The sequence below is a fragment of the Sinocyclocheilus rhinocerous genome, unplaced genomic scaffold, assembly GCF_001515625.1.
Source record: "Sinocyclocheilus rhinocerous isolate Xijiao unplaced genomic scaffold, SAMN03320098_v1.1 scaffold1697, whole genome shotgun sequence".
In the NCBI taxonomy this organism is placed as follows: Eukaryota; Metazoa; Chordata; class Actinopteri; order Cypriniformes; family Cyprinidae; genus Sinocyclocheilus; species Sinocyclocheilus rhinocerous.
In genome coordinates, this window is record NW_015629509.1 from 536223 (window position 1) to 561740 (window position 25518).

General features: G+C 36.2%; 1 protein-coding gene across 1 annotated transcript in view; it reads left to right on the top strand.

The window, feature by feature from the left end:
- Window positions 1–25518, top strand: part of LOC107739013 (dihydropyrimidine dehydrogenase [NADP(+)]-like) — a 202235-nt gene that overhangs the window by 68080 nt on the left and 108637 nt on the right. The window contains 7 exon segments of the mRNA XM_016550973.1: window positions 28–224; window positions 733–814; window positions 2469–2556; window positions 9320–9427; window positions 10853–11022; window positions 14483–14693; window positions 23148–23332. Of these exon segments, the coding sequence (XP_016406459.1) occupies window positions 28–224; window positions 733–814; window positions 2469–2556; window positions 9320–9427; window positions 10853–11022; window positions 14483–14693; window positions 23148–23332 (1041 nt within the window).

Here is a 25518-nt window from a genome sequence, read left to right on the forward strand (position 1 = left end):
ATTGCCTTTCTTCTGGTGTGTTTGCAGGTGTTCAAACAAATGGGAGTTCCTCAGATACGGAATCCCGATCTCCCGCCTCCACATCAGATTCCTGAGAGCTATCACACTAAAATAGCTCTGATCGGCTGCGGCCCCGCCAGCATCAGCTGCGCCTCTTTCCTGGCCCGCTTGGGGTACGACGACATCACAATTTTCGAGAAGAAGAGGTTCATTGGAGGACTGAGGTCTGTAATTAATCTGACCCATGGTTCATACTCAGAATTCTCATCCTGTATCTAAGATGGTCCACTAAAGGGCATTGTTGATCTGGCCAGCCACAATCAATATGGGGCACATTGTAGAAGGTCAGAATAATTAATGAATGGTCTCTGTAATTGGGAATATTCATCTTTCAAATGCCGAGTTGGGATGAGGTTATCAATTACGTGCTGTTGTATCTCCACTGCTGTTTAGTTTAACCAGCATGTCGATTGCATATGGGGGGTCTTGAATATCCAATGCAACTCAAATCCCAGCAGTCTCCGTTAGTAGAAACAAGACTCTGGGGTTGTGTTGGCATTTAGACTGGCGCAGTTGAAGACTAAAGGACCTATAACATAAGAAAGAATTCCAGGGATAGAACAATCCTTATCATACGACGGAATTTTTCCGTTTCCATTTCCTAACTCTCTGAGGGACTCTTTATCTCCCTTCCTTTTCTTCTCATTTCATTTTTCCTCTCTTGATTTCCAGCTCTTCCGAGATCCCGCAATTCCGCTTGCCGTATGAAGTGGTTCAGTTCGAGGTGGATTTGATGAAAGACCTGGGAGTGAAGGTAATGAAAGCCATCACACCTCCCTATCCTACCCCTCCTCCGTGCCACCATGCACTCACACCTGCCCCTTTTGAAGCCGGGAAGGGCGAGAGGTCTCAGGGAGGATCAGCGGTCCAAATGTCAGCCGCATTAATAAAGAACAATTAAAAGTTGCATTAGGGGTGGCAGACAGCGGCAGCCGAGCACCTCGGGGCTGCACGCGCTTGTCTGTTTGTTTCCTGAATGCTTCAGCTACGGGAAAGGGCAATCAATAGTCGTCATCCGGCACACCTGCTCAGGATTCATTTTACACAGGAAATGCTTTTTTCCGCAGTTCGTGAAGAGCTGAGGATGATTGGGAGGGGGGTGAGATGACAGATTTGCATGTTCCCTCAGTACCTATAAACAGACTCAGGGAGAGCGGGAGTGGATGTAAGGCTCTGGAGGAGGACAGACACTTTTCCAACGTCTTTTCTTGCTGACACAAGAAGTATTCAGATACGCCCTCCTGTGAAACAGACACGGTTTTACAGGCCTTCAACTGAGCTTCTTTGTTTTTTTTCTTTTAATCCTTCTTTGCGTCCTTCTTAACTTGTCCTTTCCTTTCTCCCATCTTTTCCTTTCTTCCTTCCTTTCGTCTTTTCTTTGCGACTGGCTTCTCTTGACTTTTTTTGGATTTTTTCTTGTATACACAAGAAAGATTTGAAGATGCCAACATAAAAGCTCAAACAGACATGATTCTTTCCTTACTTCCTTCCTTTTTTCCTTCCTTCCGTCTATCCATCAGTCTGTCCATCCGTCCTTCTTTCCTTTCGTTCTTCCTTTCTAACTTCCCGCCATCTATCCTTCCTTCTTTTACGTTCTTCCTTCCTTCCTTCCTTCCTTCCTTCCATCTTTCCTTTTCTTTTTCTTATTCTTTTCCTTTATTTTACTGACCTTCCCTTCCATTTCTTTTACTTTCTTTTCTTAATTTTTGCAGTTTTTTTTTCTAAAAAGAATTCAGAGATGCCTTCCTATGACCTCAAACAAAACTTCCTTCCTTCCTTCCTTGCTCCCTTTCTTTCTTTCTTTTTTTCTTTTTTCTTCCTTCCTTACTTCCACTCTGCTTTTCTTTTCTTTTTTTTCTTTTGTCCTTTATTTTTCTTCCTTTACCTGTGCCTTTCTTTAGGCCTTTCCTGTTTATCCACTGACATAAGAAGGATTCAGAGATGCCTTCCTGAGACCTCAAACAAGACTTGCTTCCTTCTTTCCTCTGCTCTGCTCTTTTCTTTTCTTTTTTCTCTTCTTTTCTCTCCTCTCCCTTATTTTACGTCCTTTCCTTTACTTTCCTTGCCTTCTTTTAGATAGGCTTTTCCTGTTTTTCCACTGACATAAGAAGGATTCAGAGACGCCCTCCTGAGACCTCTTACAGACATGATTTTACAGACCTTCAAATAAGCTTCTTTCTTTCATTCTTGTTTGTTTTGTTGCTTCTTTCTTTCTTGTTTTTTTTTTTTCCGGCAGTCAGAGACTTTGCCAGCCGCTTTTTCCGCTGCCATATGATGAATTCAGAGATGCCCTCCTGCAATCTCAAACAGACCCCGTTTTACATGCCTTCAGATGAGCTTCTGGTCTTTCATGGAGCATTTCTGTGGTCTTGCTTCTATTGATATGGCTTGTTTGAACTCTATTTCAGATTGTCTGTGACCGAGGACTCGGCCGAGATGGAATGACGCTTCTCTCGCTGAAGGAGGAGGGATACAAAGCTGTGTTCATTGGAATCGGTCAGTTTATATGCATTTTCACACATTGTTTTGTTGTCTATTATGTGGACAGACAAGCATGTACTAAGAAAAGATGGAGAAAGACTCTTTTTCTCCGAATCACTGGCAGCTCCCTGGCTCCCTGTCTGTGTTAATGGCTGTGGATGATCCACTTGACAATTTCTCCCCCTCTACCGGTAACCCCATTCACATCTCATTTTCCGCCCGACTCCTTGAGCTGCTGCTGTTTTTTGCCATGCTAACCTAACAGTGCATGGTCGGGCTGCCCACTGCTTCTCAATGGAGGACACCCTGGTTTCTCATCAGGTCCCTCTGCCCTGTTCTCTTCCAGCTGAGCTATTCACTGCCACTACATGTTGACCCTCAGTGCTCCTGAGCATCTTCTTGTGTCATCTGACTCCCTGGACTCAATCCTGCTCGAACAATAGGAACAACTCTTCTCTTTTTTTCTTTCTTTCCCTTGTTTCATTTGTTACTGCTCTTTCTTTTCTTTTCTTCTTTCGTTTATTTGTTCTTCACCTTGATTTTCATTCATTCATTCATTCTTTTTTCCATTTTAACTGTTTGTTTAACCCTTCCTTCCTGTTTCTTAATTTCCTTTCCTTTCCTCTTTGATTTCCTCCTTTTATTTTTTTCTTCATCATTATTTTCCTTCCTTCCTTCTGTCCTTCCTTCCTTCCTTCCTACTTTTGTCTTTCATCTGTTTTGTCCATCCTAATGTTTATTTCTTCCTTCCTTACATTCCTTACCACTTTTTCCTTATTTTTCCTCATTTGTTTGTTCTTTCTTTGCTTCCCTTTTGTTTGTATCTTCCTTTCTTATTACTCTCTATTTTCCTTTCTCTCTCATTGTGTTTACTGACTGTTATCAGTATCAGCGGATTATATAAGATGTGACCTTTTGCTATTAGAATCAAATAATGATTATCATATTGGCGCTGGCAGTGAGGAGCTTTGATTTTTATTTTCAAACTGTGTGGCTGTGTGCAGTCTCATCACTATTATTTTTTCCTTCCTTTTTTTCCCTAAAGCCAAGGAACAAATAAATGTATTCTTGAAGATTATATCTTCTGGATATGTACGTTCTACAATCCCTTGTTGCTTATTAAAATTAATCAAAGAGGTTCTTCTTTACATTGTAAAGCATTTCTAATTATGACTCCTAACCTAAGAAACTTATATCTGCTGAACTAAAATAATCTTATTACTAGAATAATATAACTTTATATAGAAAGAAATTAAACTGTGATTACGTGGCCCCTGCATTGATCTTAGGAATTTAAACATTGCCTAAAGCTGTCCATGTGACTGTCTTATTGTACCGACACAATGAGAAAAAGAATTAGTATAATTCATTGTTTCGAAACGCTGAGTCTCTTAATGCTGGCATCCTAATTATGAGTCTTTTACGTAGAGCATTTTTGGATTTCTCTACAAAGGGATGTAAAGAAATTTCGACTGTGGGAGAAAATGAAAGCGCTGAGTGTTTGCAATTAATTTCTGTAATTTCACACGAGTCCTTTACGGTCTTTTTAAATGTCATCCACTCACATGATTGACATGCTAATTTCTCCTTGGCAGTATGCAAAAATATGCAAAGTGGAAGCCAGGTTGAGGAAGTCAGATAAGAGCATTGTTTCTAGGCTATAGGCTCAGGAGTCAGTGGCTTGGGTTCAATGGCTTTAAAGAGTGAATTAACACCTTAACTGCCATGAAGTGATGGGGTCTGCGATCTCCCTGTCTGATTTTCTGATGTCCCTTTTGATTTCATTCTCACTTTTATGATAACAAGAATGAAACACTGTACAGTAAATAACATGGTCCATTAATGATATAATGTGCCCATAATGCCCTAAAAGCAGTGGAATATTAGTAACAACCACAAAATATTACTCAAAGTTGGTATATATATTATTAAAAGGTGTAGCGATCAATAAATGCAAGGACTTGATTAAAAGATGTATACTCAGCACTGAGATGAGACGTTTCTGGAGAATACTTGAAGTTTTTAAAAGCTCCGCAATCAATAGTTGCTACGAGTTGGCGGCAGAGATCGTTGGATGCTAGTCAATATGAGGTTATATTATTACACTGTAAAAATGACCCATCATTTGTGTATGCTTCTAAAATACCACCCAAGATGTCAAGAATCTGGCTCTTTTTAAATCCATTACGCATTCTGACACTGAATATGTGCTGCTACAAAAATGGAAACAGATTGGAATTGTTCTTGCGGAATGTTCCATTGTCACTGGCAGCAACGTTAATTAACACCTATATAGAGGGAATTTATAATCTGTGAGGTTATGTAACATCTTTACGTACTGAACTGTAGTATGGCGAGCCTCGATATTACTATAGCATACTATTTGTGCTATGGATACATATTACCTTCAATTTTTGGGTGGTGGACGATTAAACGGATGAATTAATCCCACAGAAGAAGTCTTTCATGAAGAAGGTATACTTGAGCCATATCTATAGACCACGATACCCTAACATTGCGGCAGCAAGCATTTTTTCTTCATAAAATGTGAAAATCTAGTTTAACTCTTCACCCTTGTTTTTTCTTCACCGTTATGCAATTCATAAGAGTCAGAGAGGTCAGGGACTGCCGAGAAAGGGCCTCCTGCCACTGTCGCCCCTCTTCTCAAAAGATGCCCATAGATAAGCCCTGATTAACGAGAGGGGTTCTGCTCTCTGGGTGATGTATTATTTTTGATTTTGCAAGGTGAAAAGGGTCTTAGCTGCGAGCGTACCGTACTGAAGCTCGTTGCTGAAGAAAATGTGATGCAGCAGGAGACAAATGGAGATGCATTACTTACAAAGAGGGCTGTCACAAACCCTGGCGCTTTTGTTAAAACCCACTATGTCACGCCATACCGCAAAGTTTCCCGTTCTTCCTGAACGTCCTTTTGTATTTTTGCTGATGATCAGGTGATTGGGATGACAGGTGTTAAGTGGATATGTTTCCTGAACAGTCTTGGGGAATGTTATTTGTAAAATGTAACACAAAACACATTATTTGTAATAAATTAACACTGAACATAAACTGTATTATAAAGCCTTGGTAATGTTTATTAAGAAATATACAAATATTGGTTTGTACCAACTACGCCACTGGTTATTTTTATGTTTTCTTAATTTTTGGCTCACTAAACTCCTGTTTTAATTAGGCTACACATGAGTACTCAAACGCATAGATTAAGGACAGCCTTTTCAAACCCCTCAAACACATAAAAGCAGCTTTTTATAATTATTGACTGACATTCGTACTAACGAGACTCAAGTACCTGCTCAGGCACATGTCTGCAGTTTTGGAAGTCTATGTGCAATTTTAAAAGTCTGCGATTTTTATGTTATTCATTAGGCATGACACCTTGACAGATTTAGTTGGTGGAAATGCCAGAATATCATCAGGATATCATTAAAGCCATTTAGCTGCTTTCAACATTATGTGTTCGACATCCCCTAATGAGAATCACTGGTGATTTGCACCAAGTCTAATGTGCGATACTACACCTTCATCATGGGGATATTTGATGTGAAGTATGTGTATATACAGTATATGTATAGGGCTGTCAACATTAATGTGCTAACGCATGCAATTAATTCAAAAATCCTTAAAGCGTTAAAATAATTTAACACAATTAACGCAAAAGTCGATCATATCATCTTACACTGCTAAACTATGGGAAAGTTTTCAGTCCAATGGTCCAGTAAGCGAATGCATTCAAACAATCAGTCCAAAACATCGCTAATGTAAAGAAAACCAGGCCGATTACATCAGAGATGGTGGAGAGAATAGACTTGCGTTGTGTTTTTTTAGTTAATTATTCATTCCATTGTGTTTGTTTCACTATAAAACAAGCTCTGTAATATACTGCAATTGTTTTTGAAAAGCGCGAGAGCTCACTCGCTCATCACTCTGTGTGAAATACAGACTGAACGAAACGTCAAAACATCCCACCACTGTATGATACACAAACTATGTTTTCTAGGCTGGATAAAGCAAACCAGCTTCTCGCTAGGAAAGATTTGATGGATGAGAATTGCAGTAATGTTGGCTACAGGAGTTGTACAGTAAGCATGCATGATAGATTTCTTTTTTTTTTTTTATATAAAATAATTTTTGTGTGTGTGTGATTTGGTGTGCATAAATGTATATGAACGTATGTCACTTGGTTCTTTGGTGTCCTTTTGGAGTCTCCAAGTGTCCTTTTTTGAGAAGACATAAGTTTGCAGAAAATGCAGTTTTGTAAGAAAAGGGTATGAGTAATCTGATTAAAAATTTGAATTTATTGACAGCACTAGTTTATACGCACACAATCACATATAATATTGCAATTCATTATTTAAATATACAGTAAAAGAAAGAACTATTGAAGACTTTAAAATTCTAAGTTTTGTTTTAAAATTCAAACATTTTATTAAAGACTCTAAAATCTGACTGGATTGGCTGCATTTGAATATTTGAATATACATGTATATAATTTACATTTGCATGTCGTGTATGTACTGTATATGCACTGGCAGTTTGGAATCATATATTTTTTTGGTTTCTGTTTTTTTAGAAGAAGTCGCTTATACTCACCAAGGCTGCATTTATTTGAAATATTTTGACCATGTAAGATAGATGGATGGATGGTTTATGGGTAGTTAGATAAAATACTGTATGATATAACGATTTATTTGGTCACACTTTAGTTTGGGAACCAATTCTCACTATTGACTATCTATTAAAGGGGTCATATGATGCTGCTAAAAAGAACATTTTTGTGTGTATTTGGTGTAATGAAATGTGTTTATGCAGTTTAAGGTTCAAATATGACTTTTCCCTCAATAAACTCCTAATTTGCTGCTTTTTAATAGTTATTAAGGTAGTTGTTAAGTTTAGGTATGGGGTAGAATTAAGGGATCTAAAATATGGTTAAGCAGAATAAGGCATTAAGATATGCATTATAAGTACTAATAAACAGCCGGTATGCTAGTAATTTGCATGTTAATAAGTAACTAGTTATTAAATAGTGAGAATTAGTCCCTAAACTAAAGTGTTACCATTTATTTTAAATATAATTTGTCTATTTTTAATAAAATAAAATATTAATTCAATATGATATTTTGTTTTTAAATTTGTTTTTACATTTTTTATTATTATTAGATTTTTTTAATAAGACATTTATTTATTTTATTGAATATAGCTGTTTTTGTCGTATTGCAGTGATTTTGCCACAGTTAAGGGACTGTTTGCATGCCATGCTTTTGATTGTGTTTTAAAAATACTTCTTAACTAGGTAAAATCAGAAACACACAGCCTCTTTTCGGTGCTATACAACCACTGGAGGGCACTTAGAAGACCTGCATGCAGTAGGTTGCCGTCACATAAAGTGTTTCATATAAACATCTTGTAAAATGAAATCCAACTGAAATATAGAAGACAGCCGGAAGACTGCTCTGTCAAACAGAATCAGCAATTCGAACACGGCTCGAAGGAAGACGCACTGATTATTGGTGAGCTATCATTTATTCGCAGGCCCCACGCTGGCTTGTTTGGTGAAGGTTAACTTTAAAAACGTGGTAATTGCCGTGTTATTGACAACTTCTGGAGATGTGTCTGATGAGAGGTGGGCGTCTAATTATTGTATGATTTAATGACCGGTTTCATTAATAACGAGTTAAACTTTTTAAATCATGCTGTGTGCTTTCACCTCTCTGCCCTTGCCTTTTTAAGCCAGACAGAGCGGATGAATCTGAGAACGGTGGGTGGAGAGGTTCTGTCGGATACCTGGATGATACACCACAGAATGCTGTTAAAATCTCAGCAACTGTATTTTCTGCTTTTCGTATTTTCACGTGATATTTTCTAAGGGTGTAAAAAGGATCCATGCGTTTACTAAAGGCTTGTTTGAATTGAGCAAACGAAGGTGTTGATGCATGTTGTAATGCATTTCCTTGCAATCATTTTGACTGTATGCAGCTGATTGGTTCTGACAGCAACACCCCAGTCTTCCATCTCTCAATCACTTAGTGCCTCATTACCACTGTCTTCTGCTTTCCATCTCAGTCACAGTGGATCTCGCGAACTTCTCACGTTACAGTTCTCGCAAATGCTCTGATCTCTGCCAAAGAATATTTTATCTTATTAAGACGCCATCGTGCCTTGGACGGTGCGCAGCGTTCACTGCAGTTAAACCGCAACAAAACAACAAAATCACGCTTGCGCGTCCCGATTTAGATATTACGCACAGAAGATTTTCAGAAAACACTTTGTCCAGGCTTCTTTAGAATGGATGATAATTGTGGGTTTTGAGGCATCGGAGGCCTGACGCTAATGTCTAAACATCGCTCCCACTGAAAACACCAAAATTACATTATGTGTGATTATGTGTAATGATGTTAATGACACTAAACAGTGGCAAACATTCGGAAGGGCAGCTGATACACAATAGACATTAGAGGCAGGAAGAAGTCAACATAGGGAGGAAATGGAAATTGGAATGCGTATCTGCGGATGTGAGATTTCACCTCATTACCTCAGATACCTATTATTGTGATTTGTTATACATATGATATATAGAAATGGATTTCTGTGTGTTATATATATATATATATATATATATATGATGAAAAACATTTGCACTGATGAATTGTGCATAGTAACACTAGGATCATGTCTTAAAGTAAATAAGGTCCACGTTTATTGTGGAATTTTTTATTCATTTTTTAACTGGATTTTTTGCTCATGTCTGTCTGTTTTGTTGCAGGTCTACCTCAAGCTAACAGACACAAGCTCTTTGATGGCCTCTCAACAGAACAGGGTTTTTACACGTCGAAGGACTTTCTTCCTCTCGTCACGAAAGCCAGTAAACCAGGTGAACAATCTTGAAAAGTCTGTCACAAAGTCACACCTGATGATTTAAAGTGTTCCTGAAGCACTACATATAAGGGTCGCCTGAGTCCAGTTTCTTTTAACTATGTTTACTCTAAGATTCTTTGCTAACAAAAAAGTACCAATAGTTTTTGTTGTTGTTGTTATCAAGTTTTTTGGATATGTGCTCTTTGAAATGCCTTCAAGTACCATGAATATAGTAATTATTCAGTACCATTATGGATTATATTGTAATTATAAACTTTCATAATTATGAGCAGTAATCATTGTTCTGGATATTGGCATGATATTTTTACTTATATACTTATTCTTTGGCATACTTTGAAGAAGGAGTGGTGACCGGAAATGGTGCATGGTATAGTTTGCCATTCCACATGTAATTGCTATTTCTGAAGGTGTATCTGAATAATTGAAAAGAACAGAAAGGAAGATGAGAAGTTTTTGTTCCTGCTCCCCAGATTAATGGGGGTTTACACTCACAATATTGGCATCAGAATCAAATGAAAATGGAAATTTTGGGAAAAGAACTTGATTGAATGAATAAAACCTCAGTGATGAATAAATCTTAATCCAATGTGCCGTTCTGCCTCTTACTGCAACTCGCTGCATTAAGGCAGTTGGCCAAGGATTTAAAGAAATAGGAACATCTGAATCTTCACAAGCATTTCAGACAAAATGCTGCAGAGCTTTAAAAAAAAAAGCTTGTGGTAAAATTGTTTTTACACATGACATTACAGCCAAATACAGCCTAAACTGTAAAAGGTTAAAAATGGCATTGCATTTACTCACAAGAAATATTATGAAAGATTTTGAAAATAATAATGATAATAAAATTAGAAAAATAATATATATAAATTTATATCTAAAAGTTACTTATTATTATTGTTTAATTTATTAAAATGCTTTTGTAATACGGTATTGTAATTTTATATTATATATGTACACAGTAGCATTTAATAACAAATTTTATATATATACATACATACATCCATACATATATATATATATATAAGTATTATTCGACTGCACAATTATTATTATTATATTTATGTTTGCTATTTTTATGTAAGAAAGTAAATAGTGTCAAGAAATGCTGAAATCATTGCGTTCAATATAGGTGCAGCCACCCTTATTGCATCTAAAAATAAAAGCAGTACCACGACAGGTGTGAAGTATGAAATTACTGATACAAGGACATTTCCGGAAAAATATGAAATCATAAAAAAACAAAGACAGAAAGATGAGGTGAATCAGGCTCTCGTGGAAGCAGAATAATTTGATAGTGACGTGCTGTGAGGCTCCGAGATGCAATTTTACAGCGCTTTGCGAACAAGCATCTGCTGAGCCGTTGAGTGAGAATTGTTCTATAGGCAGAATTCATGTTTTTTTCTCTTTCTTTGGTTTTCAGGGATGTGTGGCTGTCGCTCAGCGCTGCCGGAGCTCTGTGGTACTGTGATCGTTCTGGGCGCTGGAGACACGGCCTTTGACTGCGCTACTTCTGCCCTGCGCTGCGGCACCCGCCGTGTGTTTGTGGTCTTCAGGAAGGGATTCACCAACATACGAGCAGTTCCTGAGGAGGTAAGGACTCAGAAATAGAAGGAAAGTGAGATAGTATCAAAAAGAAGACTAAATATATGCTTGTAGCAAATATGATGATCTCCCTTCCTAAAAAAATCTTTATTATTCTACTGTATATTTCCATAATAAATAAGTGAACTTTTTTATTTAGTTTTGTTTACTTTTGTTTTTGACCAGTTTTTCTTTTAACTTTCCCAAAGCCGTACAGTTTTTCTTGTTTTGTTTTGGATTTTGTTTATTTATTTTTTGTTTTGACCAATTTTTCTTTTAACTTTTCCACAGACTGACTGTGTGACCAAAGTTTGAAAATTGTTTGTTTTGTTTCGTGTTCTTTTTGTTTTTGATCAGTTTTTACTTGTAACTTTCCCAAAGGCTTTCTGTGTGACCACAGTTTTGAAAAACTAAATCTGCTTTCTTGTTTTGTTTTGGGTTTTTGTGTTTTGTTTATTTTTTGTTTTGATAAATTTTTCTTTAAACTTTTCCGCAGACTGACTGTGTGACCAAAGTTAGAAAATTGTTTAGTTTTTTTGTTTTGTTTTGTTTCTTTTCATTTAGTTTTGTTTCTGATCAGTTTTTACTTTGAACTTTTTCACAGACTTTTTGTGTCCACAGTTTGAAAACCCCTGATCTTTGCAATACATTTGATATATTAAATTAAACTTAAATATCCAGATATTTTTTGAACCACTGTTTTATTACGGTATTAGAAATGTATTATTTATTTACAAATATTATATATCACATATTAAATATTACAAATTTCAAAATGTTAATTTCAAAATTACTATTATTTACATGCATGCGAGTCTCTAGGGCCCTAGACATAAAGAAAATAATCAATTTCAATTGAACAAGTGGGATGAAGCATCACTTTTCAAAGAATGCTTGGAATATAGTTTTTCTTTTAACTTGCATAGAAACTATAAAACTGTTTTTTTTGTTTTTTTTTGTTTTTTAGAAAGTATTTTGTGGAGTTCTGAGTGAAACCTTTAAATTTAAAGTTTGTTTTTAATTCATTTTTTTCTTCTAGGACTAGAGAAAAAAAGATCACAAGTAAGAGAAGACCAAGAAGGCAGAAAGTCAGGAAGTGAGAGAAAGAGCATCAACATCAGGCAGCAGAGTGAAGCTTATTAATATTTGGTGTGAGAGAAGTGTGAAGCAGAGATTTATGAAGAGCTCTGTGAGAGTGTCCTCTCTCTCTAGACCACTGACACTGCTCCTAAGCCTTTCCACTCTCATTTATTGCAGACTTGCCTTTGCTTTCAGGGGGAGATTACTGTCAATTGTCCTACTCACACACAGGGCTCTCTGGTGAGCTATATACCCGCTTCCACTCTGGTAATGATGCCAGCCGGCTAAACGTGTCATGATCAGCTCCATTTAGACAAAGCTGTGAAATATGTGCGTCAGATGTACTGAGGGAACTTATTTTTTTCACCATTATGTTTTAGAGACAGCTAGGACAGTACTGGCCCTGAAAGTTGCACTTTTTATTATTAGTATTATTTTTGAAGTGCACAAAAGTACAAAATGCAATGCCAGTATGCAACTGTATAGTTCTTGATAATTTAAGAATAATAAAAAAAAAAGGCTTTCCGAACAAGTTGTCCCGCCCACAGACTCACGCCATTGGTTGAGCCGGAGCAAAGTGACACAGAGCCACAATGTTTGCACTATTCAAGTCTCACTTATAGTTGTCTCTGTGCATTAAAGTGAAAATAGAAACAATTTTAATGCAGGAAAAATTACACACTTCTCCTTTAAGTCTGATTCACACATTGTTCTTCACATCTCCCACCACATTAGGATAAAGTACGGTAAAGTGCAGTAATTATTCACATCTGTTTACACTCTCCAGTGAAGACGCTCGCCTAATACGGCCGCCATCATCTTCAACTCATTAAAGCTGTTTATAAGCTATATTAAGTTTAAGACTCCTGTAGGCGCACATAATCAGAACAGAGCGCTCGATTGTGCATTGACGTGAACTGAGACAATTTATGGAAACGTAGTAATAAGAAAATAGAATTGTCACCGCACGACTACATTCCTCCCACCGGCCCCCTCCGCAAAGCCAGTGGGCTTCTTTTAGTTGATTAAACCGCACTTTTCATCTGTTTTTTCTTTTTTGAGAGAAAATCTTCTGTAAACTTTCTGATGTACTTCCACCAAGCCGAGTCGCACTTGATGTTTTTTAACGAGGTACAACGCTCCCATAATCACTTGCTTCATTATCTCATGGCTGGATAAAAGACGTGACCTTTGCTGGTTGTTGTTATGTGCACTAACTTCACACTTGTTCAGTTTTAAGAATAGAAACATACTTAGAGGAATAGTTCACCCAAAAATGAAAATACTGTCTTCATTTACTCTCCGTTTTGTTGTTCCAAACCTGTATTCCAAACCTTTCTTTCTTCTGTGCAAGAAAAATGGCTTCCTTTTTTTTTTAATCCTTACAATGCAAGTCAGTAGTGTATAATATTTTTGTTTTTGACCCTGTTGGCTTGAAAATATCCTCTTCTGTGTTCAGCAGGTGAAAAGAGGTCATGCTAGATAGGAAAGACATGATGTTGAGTAACAATGAAAGAATTTTCTTTTTTGCACATTTAGAGTGTGTCTTTTTTGTGAACTATGCATTCAAGTACACTTTTAAAAAAAATTACCAAATCATCATATTAGAATGATTTCTGAAGGATCATGTGGCACTGAAGTCTGGAGTAAAAGCTGTTTTTACTGTATTTTTGATTACTTCTTATATTCAAAAACATTAAACATTCCTACCGATCCCAAACTTTTGAACAGTATTATACAAGAATATATATAGGAATAAGAATATATAAGATGCAAATGTTTGGCCAATGCACTGTAAGTGTGCATTTCTCAGTACTAAATGTGTGGTTAAGTTACCTTCAAATATCTTTATTTATTATTGAAATAAATACTTTTATTTAAAGCAATTATTTGATTTGATTTGATTTTGTTTGACCAGCACACTTTAAATGTGCATTTCTGAGTACTAAAGGGGCGATTAAGATGCTTTCAAATGCCTGTACTATTATGTGTGTTGCTATTCGGTTAGCTAGTAATTAACACGTCAACAGCTAACTAAGTTTAACTAATTTGCTTAGTAACATTCTCTTCAAACTGTTGCTCCAGCATGACATTATTGGTTGACCTGAAAGAGAAATTCACCATAGGTTAGGCTAGGCTAAGTACATACTAGTTTACTGCATACTGCATGTTTAAAAAATAGTACTGTATGTGAACCCATAAGCATTATGCAAAGATAATCATTCCAAACAATACGCCACACAACCTCATTTCATTGCATATTTCATAGTGTAAAATTTGCCCTCTTGGACATTTCAGATATTGCATTCAAACATTTATATACAGAAGCATTTGTATGTGAGTTCTATTTGCTTTAGGGCCTTAATTGGAGTCTTTATGATGTGTTTAGATGGAGCTGGCCAAGGAGGAGAAATGTGAGTTCCTGCCCTTCCTCTCTCCACGTGAGGTGTTGCTGAAGGCAGGCCGGGTCCATGGAATGGAGCTCTGCCGAACCGAGCAAACAGAGTCGGGTCAGTGGGTGGAGGATGAGGAGCAGATCATACGACTGAAGGCCGACTATATCATCAGTGCTTTCGGCTCTCTGATGAACGACCAGGCAGGTATTTTATGTTCCTTATTACAAATGAGCACAACTCCTCCAAAATGTGATTATTTTTCAAGTAGAATTCTCCAGAATAATTACAGTTTAGAATATGCAGAGCATTTGTAATCAGTTACTTGCCAGGTCTAATTTTATACAAGATGCTTCCTATGTAGGGAATAGTCACTAGGTATTGGAACAGACCCGATGTCTCACAGTAAATTTAGTGATTCTGCACAGTGTTTGTGGGTTGGACTCAGGCTCATTATGCTGTAAGTAAACCCATCAGCGCTCTGAACGGCTGCCATTTTCAAATGGATGAGGCCCATGTTATTGGTGTTGTTTCAGGGATTTATTCATTTGATTTAGGTCAAATTAGCTTGGCTGTCTTGCAGCACCAGTGTTCTCTGATGAAGTAGTGAAGAGTACAAGAATAAATTTGACCAAGCATCCCAGTCCTCCGCTAATATACTTTCTCTTTTTCACAGACGGTCTGGAAATCAGCAATTGGTGCTTAAAGATTGACCATATCATATGCACATGTATATACAAAAACTATTATATATATTCTATATATTCTAATATATTCTATTCTAAATCAAAAAATAATTTTATATTAAAACTCATTACAGCAAAACACATTGCTGGTCCGATATAATTATAGTTTGTATATGGTACATGACATGTTGATATTATTACATTACATTATAACATTACTGGTACATTATTTTAAAATGTGTATATGGTACATTTTTATATGAAATAATTTTCTTTAAGTCATCAACACATAATGGTAGATCTTTACATTAAAATATTAAAGTAAAAAATATTAGGGTTTTCCCCTGCCACACATTAAAAAAAAATAAAAGTGATGGTGGCTTTATTAGTACTACTATATCACAATAGTTACTTTATTTCTCATAAATGTGACTATATCTTGCAATTGCAAATTTTCTTTATGACTTTATATATCACCATTGCAAATTTATATATCATTTTACTTTATTTCTAGTAATTGTAACATTATATCTCAAAATTGTGACTTAATTTGTTTAAATATCACAATATACCTTTATATCGCGCAATGTAGCTTTTCTATGTATGTATGTTTATTTATTTATTTAAAACATCAACACTTTTTAAACTGCCGTGTTGTTGTAATGGTATTTAGATTGTATGTGTTTGTCTTTGATGGTAGTGTGGTGATGAATGGCTTTGAACGAGTTTTATTCTGTTACCAAATGGAGATTGTCTTAAATCAGAGTGTGAATGGATTAGCATTGAGCTCCTGCAGTCAGCCCTCTGGGAGCAAACGCAAGTCATTACCGCACAGTTACAACTCAAAATTATTCCTGGACGGTCTTAGTGACGTGATTACAGGGTGAAGAGATAGACCCGCGTGTCCATTAGAGTGAGAGTCACCAGCGTCGGAGTCACCATCTTCATTTCAACCATTTAATTATCTGTTCGCCAAGTCCCTGAACTGTGACCAAGAGCAGTGTGTGAAATGCACTGCATTTATTACGGATGTTAATTACTGTACTTGTTTTGTGATTCTTTTCTAAAAAAATTTAGTGTAATTCCACTGGTAAACTCAACTGAAGCGGTTGCACTAAAAACTGATTTGGGGTTTCCATCTGGCTATTCTCTAGTACTGATGGACGTGGTCAGGTACTTGTGATTACAGCTTGTCATTCAAGTAGTTAAATGAACTGAGTTAACAGTTGATTAATAATATAAATTGTTACAATTCAATCATTTAATTACTGTAATCAGCAGACCTGCTAATTATTGGTGGGCTGCAGTATACAACATGTTCAGGGCTGGTGACAGAGCAGAACTTTTTCTGACATGATGTTGAAGTCCACTAATTAGATCAGGCTGCTAAAGGGCAGACCCGCTATGATTTTCAATTAGGGTTGCATTAAAAAAACAAGGTGTAATGTCACAGAGAGCCTGTAGTGTCCAGAGCTGACTGGAGGTGACATGAATTCACCATAATGAGATTCATCCCACCCACACTAAAAGTTTACCCACTGACCAGCCTGCAGTAACAGCACAAATTATCTCAAACTAAAACCTGATGTTTCAACACTCGCAACCAGTGCTTAATTTGAGCCGGATCCTGTTCCAGAAAATGTCAAATATTGTATTTTTTCGTTCCGGTATTTGTTTTTTAAAGATCCGGTATTAACAAGTGCATTAGATCGTGACAGTGCGTGTGTGCATACGAGACAGAGTGATTGCGGATTTATGTAGATGTATTTGGAGCATGATTTGTAGATTATGTATTGGTCCTTAACATATTATTGACCAATCAGCTTTCAAAATCAGCGTTCAAAATCGCTCTCGTTGATTGGTGCTACTGCTTAACCTACTCTCTCCACTCTTTTGTGAGCAGCGGAACGTTTGGAGAGAGTGTAATAATACCAGAAACACCAGAAATAATACCAAATAAAGTGAAATATTATAATGTATAAACATTATAAACACTATAATCATAGCCTAGTTCCCCTCACTCCAAAACAAATCATTTAAATGTAACGGTATGCAGAACAGATCAAGAATGAAAAAAATATAAAGCTAAAGAAACCAAAACAAAGCGAAACTGAAAGTACCGTTGGGCTCACGTAGGTTTGCAATGACACTAATTCATTCAAGTCCCCCCAAAAGGCTGGTCTTCCATGTAAAAAAGAAGACCAGCCTTAATAGTGATACCAGAATAGTGAAGAGACTCTCAATAGGGAATCGGTTCAACACTGCAGCTGGAATTGCTTAACAGTTCAGTGCTGAACAGGGTAAGGATATACAGTGACCAAGCCTCTCATCAGTGTTATACAGCCAATATTCCTTGAAATTTTGAGCAATGAAGATTAACAATATTTCAGAAAAAAATCAAGTATTTATAGATTTTCTCATTTTGATCTGTACTGTATGTGTATGTATATGTATGTATGTATTTTATGTGATTTTATTTAAAAGCTCATACCGGTTGTTACTGTTGAAACAGTTGGGTTTCAGTTTGTTTTTAGTCGTTAATCAACTTAATTTCCTAATGGGGTGCTTTAAAAAAGGTATTGATGGAGTTCCTGTGTTGGCAGAACTTTTCCAACACTTTCTGGGCCTCATTTCAAAATATTTTCATGTCTATGCAGAATTTGCTTATATATCTACAAAACTAATTGCAATCAATCAAGATAAACATTCATGACCAGAAACTTTCCAGTCAAGTGTGCCCAAACATAAATACACATGGCTGTTTTTTGTAAAATATTCATGCTTATATTTTAAATAGTAGCTATATTACATTATAATGATTGTGTGTTTAAATGCATTTTACATTTTGGCTAATGATGAATAAATAAGAATATAAGCATGGTTGCATTTATTATATTTAAAAAGAAACATATGATTGTCATTATGTTTAGGTTAATAAGCATTATTAAATGTATTTATTCAGCAAACATCACCACAATGCAATTATACCTGGATGGACTTCAATATTTGGTTCTATAATTTCTTAATTTTCTTGCATGTAATCTAAGTTGTTTATCCTCACCTTGAATGTAGCACCTCCGGTTGTTTCGTAAGTTTTATTAGCGCTATTGTAAGATGTCTGACCTGCTCACAGCATCTGTGGAACATGTTAAACATCAGGAAAGGTCTGCGCAGCAGGAGAGGGTTATCATTATTAGCAATTAGTCTACAAGGTTAATTAAAGCACACCAAATCACCTCTTAGCAGGAGCAGGAAATAGTGTACTTGACCGAAAGCCAGCAAGTGTAATTTCGCAAAGAGATTTTAGGGAGGTTATTGTGTTTGATGAGGTTGTTGTGCGTTTGTGTGTGCGGCTGTCTTTCGGTTTAATGGAATCAGACGGTCTTGTTCGGGCGTGCCCATGTTCATCTCTTTTTGTCATCATAGTGAACTTCTTCATTGCAGATATTGCGTTTTGTAACACAAGCAACAGCTACAGTTCTGTCCGCACCGTACCTTCCCTTAGTTTTGAAAAAAATGCTGAGGGATGGTTGTTTTTTTTCATCTGTGTTCTTTCATTTAGGAAATATGAATTACTTGCCCACTCAAGTGTCTCATCAGATTGGTCTGGCCGCGGCCGTCGAGGGCTGGTACCAGAACAGCTGACATGGCTAGAAAAGTTGGCTGGTAATCTAGCAGGCCTGCCCACTGGAGCTAACAGATGATTTGATCCCTCGCACACTTGGCTGTTTTTTCTTTCCATTTTCTTTTTTCCCCATCTCTTTGTGGGGGAGAGGGGCTGGATTGTGATAGAGTGTTCTGCATCCGGCTCCTGTCACTCCAGCCAAGGCTCCGCCCCCACCCACCCGCTCAGCCGAATATTCAAACATCAGCATTCCATTAATCACACTCCATCAGCGGTAATGAGGCTGCTTGCTTTCTCTGGCACAAGACTGAACAGCAACTTGCATTTGAGCTTGACACAGTCAAACACAAGGCTTTATGCATTGATTTTCTTATATTAAAAACCAGCAAATTAGAACAGATTGAGGATACTTGAAAATATTGTCATTATTTATCCTCATGTCATTCCAGACTGATATGACTTTAAAGGGGTCATATGATGCGATTTCAAGTTTTCCTTTCTCTTTGGAGTGTTACAAGCTGATTGTGCATAGATAAGATCCCTGAAGTTGCAAAGACTAAAGTCTCAAAACCAAAGAGATATTCTTTATCAAAGTTAAGACTCTGCCACGCCCCCCTAAAACGGCTCATTCTAACACGCCCCCACATATCTACCCCACTATGTGGAAACAAAATAATTATCTTTAAAAAAGCATCATATGACCCCTTTAATTCTTTTGTAGAAACTTAAACAGATTTTTTGCAAAATGTGTCTAAATATGAATGTTATGGGACTGTCAAGCACTAAAGATGACAAAAAAAAAAATTTCTAAAACATAAAAGCACAATAAAAAAACAATGTTTATTTAATTAATAATAATAATTATTATTTTATTTGACCATTTTGAGATTATCAGCACCAGTATGATAAAAAAAATATTTGAATACATTTTGTGTAAAATATGTGTTATTTTAATTTCATAAATTTGTGCATGTTTTATATACATATATATATATATATATATCGGTCATTAGCCAGAATATTATCAGAAACAACCTTATAGAAAAGTAATTTTAATGTTTCAGTTTCATTAGAATTATCAAAAAAATATGTACTTCTCCTGGGAAAAAATACATTATTATAATTTTTATAAAATTATAAATTTCCCTGATCGCAGTGGACTGGCTCATTGTGTCAAGAGCTGCTCAGCAATTCTTCAAAAATTCTACTTTTGTGTTCCACAGTTAGCATAGAGCATACAGGTTTAGAATCACATGAGGGTTAGTAAATAACAGAAATATTATTTTTCTGTAAACAATCCCTTTAGTTTGTTAAACCAAATGACTAACACTGAAATTTGTGCCATTGCAGTAGAGACCAATGGGAAGTCATTCTGATGGAATGATGACTATCCTAGTGTGCTGGTCCACAATCCCCATCCTCTCCTTTATCCAGTGTGGATTCCTCTGCTTAATGGACCCTTGCAATTTGCATCTGTCAGTGAGGAGAATGCCCATGGGTAGAGAGAGAGCGAGAGAGAGTTGCTGCTTTACTTAAGAATGATCTCTGAGGGCTATGAGAGGCCTGACACACTCTACTACCTCTCCAGAGCGGACAGGAGAGAAAGAAAAACAACTCACTGTTAGCGTCTCTGTGTGTGTGTGTGTGTGCGTGTTGAAATAGGATAAGTGAGACTGTTGAAGAGGTCTAGACAATTGCAGAGAACTCTAGACATTAGAGGGAGATAAAGGGAAAAAATAATAGAGAAGAAGAGCAAGAAAAAGTGTTCACGATCAGGATTACAGGCACAGTGTCAAGTGTAGAAGCCAATCTCTCTTCCTCTCTGTCTTTGAACTGACCTGCCAGCCCACTGGAAGATATTACAACTTTGTTCTTAACATCACTTCCCTTCAGCCGGTCTCTTTAATCGCCCGCAAGGAAATCGAAAGCTTAGTTATGAGGAGGAAGAGGAAAACTCAATTTACTTTTACTTAGAAGTATTGGGTAGGCTCTGGTGTTTGGAGTTTATACAGAATTCTCTCTTTCAGTGTTTGAAAATCTGATTGTTGCTGTGTATGCTTGTTGCTGCCTGTTATTGAAGGAGACATATCATGGAAAACAGGATGTAAATGATTTCGATATACAGTGTACACAGTCACCAGAGCATCTATTGTTTATATAGGTGACCCTGGACCACAAAACCAGTCATATAAGGGTCAATTTTTTGTACATTTATACACATCTGAAAACTGAATAAATAAGCTTTACATTGATGTATGGTTTGTTAGGATAGGACAATATTTGGCTGAGATACAACTATTTGAAAATGTGGAATCTGAGGGTGCAAAAAAATCCAAATATTGAGAAAATCGCCTTTAAAGTTGTGCAAAAGAAGTTCTTAGCAATGCATTACTAATCAAAAATTAAGTATTGATATATTTACAGTAGGAAATTAACAAAATATCTTCATGGAACATGATCTTTACTTAATATCCTAATGATTTTTACAATGTATTTTTGGCTATTGCTACAAATATACCCGTGCTACTTATGACTGGTTTTATGGTCCAGGGTCACAAAAAACAAAACTCTGGTCCTTCAGAAATCATCATGGATGTGACATTACACTCTTGAACAGAGGTGGATAATATAATATAATATAATATCATATCATATCATATCATATCATTATTAAATTGATAAACAGTAATGTTTGTTATATTATACATTTTAATATAATATATGTATTTTACATTTATTTAATATGATCTTTACTTAATATCCTAATGATTTTTACAATGTATTTTTGGCTATTGCTACAAATATACCCGTGCTACTTATGACTGGTTTTATGGTCCAGGGTCACAAAAAACAAAACTCTGGTCCTTCAGAAATCATCATGGATGTGACATTACACTCTTGAACAGAGGTGGATAATATAATATAATATAATAATAGATGTATTTCAAAATGTAACAGTGAGTCAGTTAATGTAATTCTTCCATGGCTGATGATATTCTGTCATTTGTGATTAAGTAACATTGTCCAATATACAGCTGACTTTTTTACTCAATAAGGAGAGAGAAGAGTTCCATTCCTCCATAGTAATCCTCATAATGTGCAATAAATCTTGGGCATCCTGTCCTTAGATCTGTATTTGGAATTTTCTTCATTGATAAATGTAGGACGTGGTCCATGCCGAGCAGCCGTGCCTTTAGAAGATGGATGGTGTGTGTTCAAGAGAGAGGAGGGGTGGTCATTTCAGAATGTAGATCAGTTTGACAGACTATCTTCCCGCTAACGTTACTAACAGTGAATGAAATGCACCAGGAGATGTTACATTAACCTCGCAAAAAGAAAAAGAAACGCCAGTGGGGGAAAAAACCTCTCGTCATTTGTCTTGTCAGTGACTTCGTATTATTTTCTTGCCATTTCCAGTCTATCAGGTTTTTCCTTTTCTTTTAATGTATTTTGATCAAATAAATGCACCCCATATATCTCATCTCATATCATATCATATCATACATCATATCATATCATATCATATCATATCATATCGAACAGAGGTGGATAATATAATATAATATCATATCATATCATATCATATCATATCATATCATTATTAAATTGATAAACAGTAATGTTTGTTATATTATACATTTTAATATAATATATGTATTTTACATTTATTTAATGTATTTATATACATGTTTTTATATACAGTGGGTACGGAAAGTATTCAGACCCCCTTAAATTTTTCACTCTTTGTTATATTGCAGCCATTTGCTAAAATCATTTAAGTTAATTTTTTTTCCTCATTAATGTACACACAGCACCCCATATTGACAGAAAAACACAGAATTGTTGACATCTTTGCAGATTTATTAAAAAAGAAAAACTGAAAAATGCTCAGTATTTAGTAGAAGCACCCATTTGATCTAATACAGCCATGAGTCTTATTGGGAAAGATGCAACAAGTTTTTCACACCTTCATTGATAAATGTAGGACGTGGTCCATGCCGAGCAGCCGTGCCTTTAGAAGATGGATGGTGTGTGTTCAAGAGAGAGGAGGGGTGGTCATTTCAGAATGTAGATCAGTTTGACAGACTATCTTCCCGCTAACGTTACTAACAGTGAATGAAATGCACCAGGAGATGTTACATTAACCTCGCAAAAAGAAAAAGAAACGCCAGTGGGGGAAAAAACCTCTCGTCATTTGTCTTGTCAGTGACTTCGTATTATTTTCTTGCCATTTCCAGTCTATCAGGTTTTTCCTTTTCCTTTTATGCAGGTCTTTTTCCATGTTACCTTTTTCCTCTCATGAATTTCCTCTCTTCTTTATCAGTTCTCTCTCTCTCTTTCTCTCTGCAGTGATAGAGGCCATGGCTCCCATCAGGTTAAACAGATGGGGGCTTCCTGAGCTGGACCCAGAGAGCATGCAGACTAGTGAGCCGTGGGTGTTCGCTGGGGGCGATGTGGCCGGTCTGGCCAATACCACCGTGGAAGCAGTCAATGATGGGAAACAGGCCTCCTGGCACATGCACAGATACTTACAGGTGCTTTTCTTTCTTGCTTTTTTTTCTTCTAGAGGAGTTCAAAAACGATTCAGGAATAAAGTTAAAGGGATAGTTCACCCAAAAATGAAAACCATCATCATTCGCTCACCCATATGTTGTACCAAATCCATGTGGAGATGTTTTGCACAATATCTGAGCTGCTATTTTCTATATAGTGAAAGAAACCCCTGCTATTCAGACCATTAAACTCCAAAAATAACAAAAAAGAAAGACCACAAGAGCATTATAAAAGCATCCATATGACTACTGCACTATAATGCAAGTCTTTGGAAGCCATACGTATTTGTGTGATGAAAAAAATATCTTCCTTTACACTGTGGCTCTTGAATATCATTGTGCTTTAATTGGGCATGAGACGCACACAAACCAATGACGTTTGACGTTATTGATGTACCGTGATGCATCTTGCACACAAGTGCAAATGAGATTTGAAAGAAATGCATGTCAATGTATATAAAGTATATATAAAAATGTATATCAGTTGGAAAAAATGGACTAAATGTCTTCCTTCCGTGTTAAAAGAAACATGAAAGATTCAAGTAACTTTTGTAATGTATCTTTTTATCGTGTGATACAGAATATTCAGCAGAATCAAAATCAACTGGAAAACTAGGAATTTATTAATAGATGTATTTACTTATTTATTTAATAATAATAATAACAATTATAATAATATTTATAATTTTATTACTAACATTTATTATGCTTAATATTTATTATTTATGTATGCATGTATTTAATAGTAATAATAATAATAATAAATAGTACATTTACATTTGTTTGTTTGTTTATTTTATTAATGTTTATTCGTTTATTCGTTTTGATATCTTAAGAGATGTTGACTCTGGGAGTTGTGTTGTTCTAATTTTGTTAGATCTTACTGCAGCATTCGATACAGTTGATCACGATATAATTATTGCTCGTCTCAAGAATCATGTTGGTGTTCAGGGCTTAGCCTTAAAATGGTTCTCTTCTTATCTGAAGGATAGGACTTTTTCAGTCAGTTTAGGTGATTACTCTTCTTCTACTGCTCCTCTTGTCTGTGGGGTTCCTCAGGGCTCTATTCTGGGACCAATTTTATTTTCTCTGTATATGTTGCCATTGAGTTTTATTTTTGAAAAATTTGGGATTCATTATCACTTGTATGCGGATGATTCACAAATTTACTTACCATTGAAACAGGACCATAAATGTGCTTTGCAGTCTCTGCATCAATGTCTGACAGAGGTTAAGTGCTGGTTGGCAAATAATTTTCTTCAATTGAATGAAGATAAGACAGAGATGATTTTATTTGGTAATAAGGGTTATGTTAATGATATCTATGACTGCCTGGGGCAGTTTCCTGGGAAGAAACTGTCCTGTGTAAAAAACCTTGGTGTCATCTTTGACTCTGAGCTCAAATTTGACCGACAAATTAATGCTGTTGTTAAAAATAGCTTTTTCCATCTAAGGTCAATATCTAAGCTGAAGTCCATCCTCTCTTTTGAAGATATGGAGAAGGTTGTTCATGCTTTTGTGTCATCTCGTTTGGACTATTGTAATGTGTTGTATCTGGGTTTGAATCAGCTCTCTCTCTCTCGTTTGCAGCTTGTCCAGAACTCAGCTGCCAGACTTTTAACAAGTACAAAGGGGAAAGAGCATATTACTCCTGCGTTAATCAAACTGCATTGGTTACCTGTACGATACAGAATTCATTTCAAAGCGTTGCTGTATGTTTATAAGGCTGTGCATGGTCTATCACCTGACTATGTTACTGATTTAATTAGTGTCTGGCAATCCAGCAGATCTCTGCGCTCAAATGAACAACTACTCCTAATGGTTCCGCGATCTCGTCTAAAATGTAGAGGGGATCGTGCTTTCTCTGTGGCAGCTCCTAGGCTCTGGAATGCCCTTCCTCTGTCTATTAGAACTTCTCCAACTTTGGGTGTTTTTCAGAGTTCGCTTAAAACTCATTTGTTTTCTCTAGCTTTTGGCAATGTTTTTTAGCTGTGTATGACATATTCTGCTGTTACTATTATTATTTATGTATTTTTATAATTTTTTTATATATTTTACTATTATTATTTTTCATTTGTTTTTATATTATTCTTATTATTCTTATTTTTTTTCCCCTTATCTTTTTCTGTACAGCACTTTGGTTCCAGTCGTGGTGTTGAAAGTGCTTT